This window comes from Gossypium arboreum, chromosome 7 (assembly GCF_025698485.1).
Source record: "Gossypium arboreum isolate Shixiya-1 chromosome 7, ASM2569848v2, whole genome shotgun sequence".
NCBI lineage: Eukaryota > Viridiplantae > Streptophyta > Magnoliopsida > Malvales > Malvaceae > Gossypium > Gossypium arboreum.
Genome location: NC_069076.1, coordinates 88,035,932 through 88,038,408, shown reverse-complemented (window position 1 = coordinate 88,038,408; position 2,477 = coordinate 88,035,932). Strand labels below are relative to the sequence as shown.

The window sequence follows — 2,477 nt, the reverse complement described above, 5'->3', positions numbered from 1 at the left end:
TTAAAAAATTTAAATAACTAAATAAATTATTGTAAATATCTTTTGTTTTTATCCTTACAAATATAGGGAGGGGTGAATTACATAAATCACCAATGTATCATAATCTAGTCCAATTTAACTTAAGATGCCTTAATTTAATGGTAATGAATTTAAGTCCCACGTATATAATTAGTATTGTAATATTCGATTTTTATTGTAGTTATTTAGCTTGTAATTTTATTTTATTTTAAAAAATTTATTGTATATCTAATTAAAATAAACAAACAAAGTTGTGATTGGCAAGGTTGGAAACTTGGGTAATGCTTAATCTTTGCCTAAAAGAAATGTTGTTAATGAGTCTTTTGTTATTATTAATTAATATATATCAACCCCTTAAATGCTAGGTTTTAGTTTCATTATTGAATTTATAAAAGTAATTTAAAGAAGTTAAATTATTATATTTAATAATTATTATGTTAAAATATTTAATAATAATCATGTTAAAATATGGTTAAACTATTTATTATTTTTATTAAATTATTTTAATAATAATCTTATTAAAATTTAATAACAATAACAATAATTATCTACCTTAAAAAAATTTACTAAAGGTATTCGGTCATTTTAGTTTTTTTCTTATATTATTACAAAATCATTCCATTCAACCAAACACAAGAATACAATTACAGTTCTATTCCATTCTATTCAATCAAACAGTTAAATTACTTATTATAGTTCTATTTAATTACAGCCTTATTCTATTACAGCCACCCAAACGTAATGTTGATGTTATCAATAATTAAAATAAAATAATAAACAGATTCTTCTTTTCATTCATTGCTGGTTTGTTATTTCCTCAAACATAGATTTGACTAATAGGTGTTTCTTTCAGTTCTCAGTTTGACAAATGACATTTGTTCTAGTCCAAAGAAAATTCGAGTTTCAGCTTCAAATATGTATAAGGAATATCAACAATGCCAATTAAGCACAACCCTCGATTAGTGTTCTCAATTTTGTGTTTCTCATTTGACTCTCAATTCAATCCAGAACAAGGCTAGCACCACAGGTTTCTGTTTTCGTATCAAACTAACTAACCCCAAATTATCTTTCACCCAATTCAACAAATCAAATAATAGAAGAAATTGCAACTTGAGAATTGCTATCTAAGATGACATTCTTTTCATAAATTCAAAACCCCACAATGGAAAAGTTTAAAAAGTTCTTTTACTTTTTTTTCTTTTTTCCAGTAATTAGCCCCAAAAACCCGAGCTTGATCTTCTGCTTCTACTTCTACTACTTCTTGTAAACCTACCCAACGTTGACATTGATCCATTTCTGGTCAAACCGCCAAATTCTTCACTTCCACCATGAGACCTCAAGCATCGCAAAAACGACGTCACATTCCTCACAACTCTCCTAAACCCATTCTCTCTCCTTCTAACCTCACCCCAGGAAACTGTCGTCACATCTCCATGACCCGAATCCGATCCCCATTCCCCAAAACCAACATCCATCTCCGGGTAAACCACGGGCACTTCCCTTTCTCTTCTAACCCTTGTCACCCCAAAAAGCCCACCAGGCAACCTCCATATACTGAATCCCACCGTCTCCAAAACGTCATCGTTTAACTCGCTTCGATCCGATGGCACTTCGTGACGGCAGATAGGGCACGAGTTTCGGAGGGAAAGCCATGGGATGATACAATCTTGATGATAAATATGCTTGCATGGCATCTCCCTAGCTTCCGTCCCAAGCTCGAAAGGCTCTTTACAAACGGCACAGTAAGTTTCTGAACGTACATAGGTGGCCTCTATTTGAATCGTCGGCATTGATTCGATCGCTGTTTTTGAAGCGGGATGGTTCTGGTGTTGCCCCAATCCAGTTATTTCGATCTGGGAAAGATGTGCTAATAGCCGATTGAAACCCAATCCCATTAGAGATTCGGACATGGAGGTCGGTATGGGTCTTAAACCCGACCCCGAACCGTCGTCATAGAAGAAGTCAAATTCGCTGCTGTTGTTGTTGTTTCCATCGGTGGCGGTGGTGCTCTCGTCGCCGGTTGTACCACGTAGGACGATTATTGGATTGATGTTTAAGTGGTCAATAGGAATCCAACGATTTCGACGAGAAACGGGGTTCCGGTTCCGATCCGAATCTCGACGGTTGCTGGGGATGATGTAGGTAGGTGGAAACCGAGGGCTATGATCATCGGATGACTCAATCTCCTCGATGAAACCTCCGTCACAGTAGGGGCATACAATGGCTTCGTTGGTTGCGTTATCTGAAGCCGAGATGCGAAACAGAAGGGAGCAGCTGTAACACCAATACGACGACGTTGAAGACATGGTTGACCTATGCGAGAATGAATGAGGTCCAGGTCTTGTGGAAAAACAAGAGAGAAAGGGGTTAAAAATGACGAATGAGTAAGAACAGCTTCACTCTCATTTAAATGGAACCCAAGGTCAGCTTAAAGTTTAGAGCGCCGTAAGGACACTCAT

The 2,477-nt window shown here is 36.1% G+C and overlaps 1 protein-coding gene across 1 annotated transcript; it reads right to left on the bottom strand.

The window, feature by feature from the left end:
- Positions 1 to 678: 678 nt before the first annotated feature.
- LOC108475638 (E3 ubiquitin-protein ligase RDUF1-like) lies at positions 679 to 2,477 on the bottom strand. Its single transcript, XM_017777622.2, has one exon. The coding sequence runs from the start codon at positions 2,322 to 2,324 to the stop codon at positions 1,230 to 1,232; it is 1,095 nt and encodes a 364-aa protein (XP_017633111.1). The 5' UTR covers positions 2,325 to 2,477; the 3' UTR covers positions 679 to 1,229.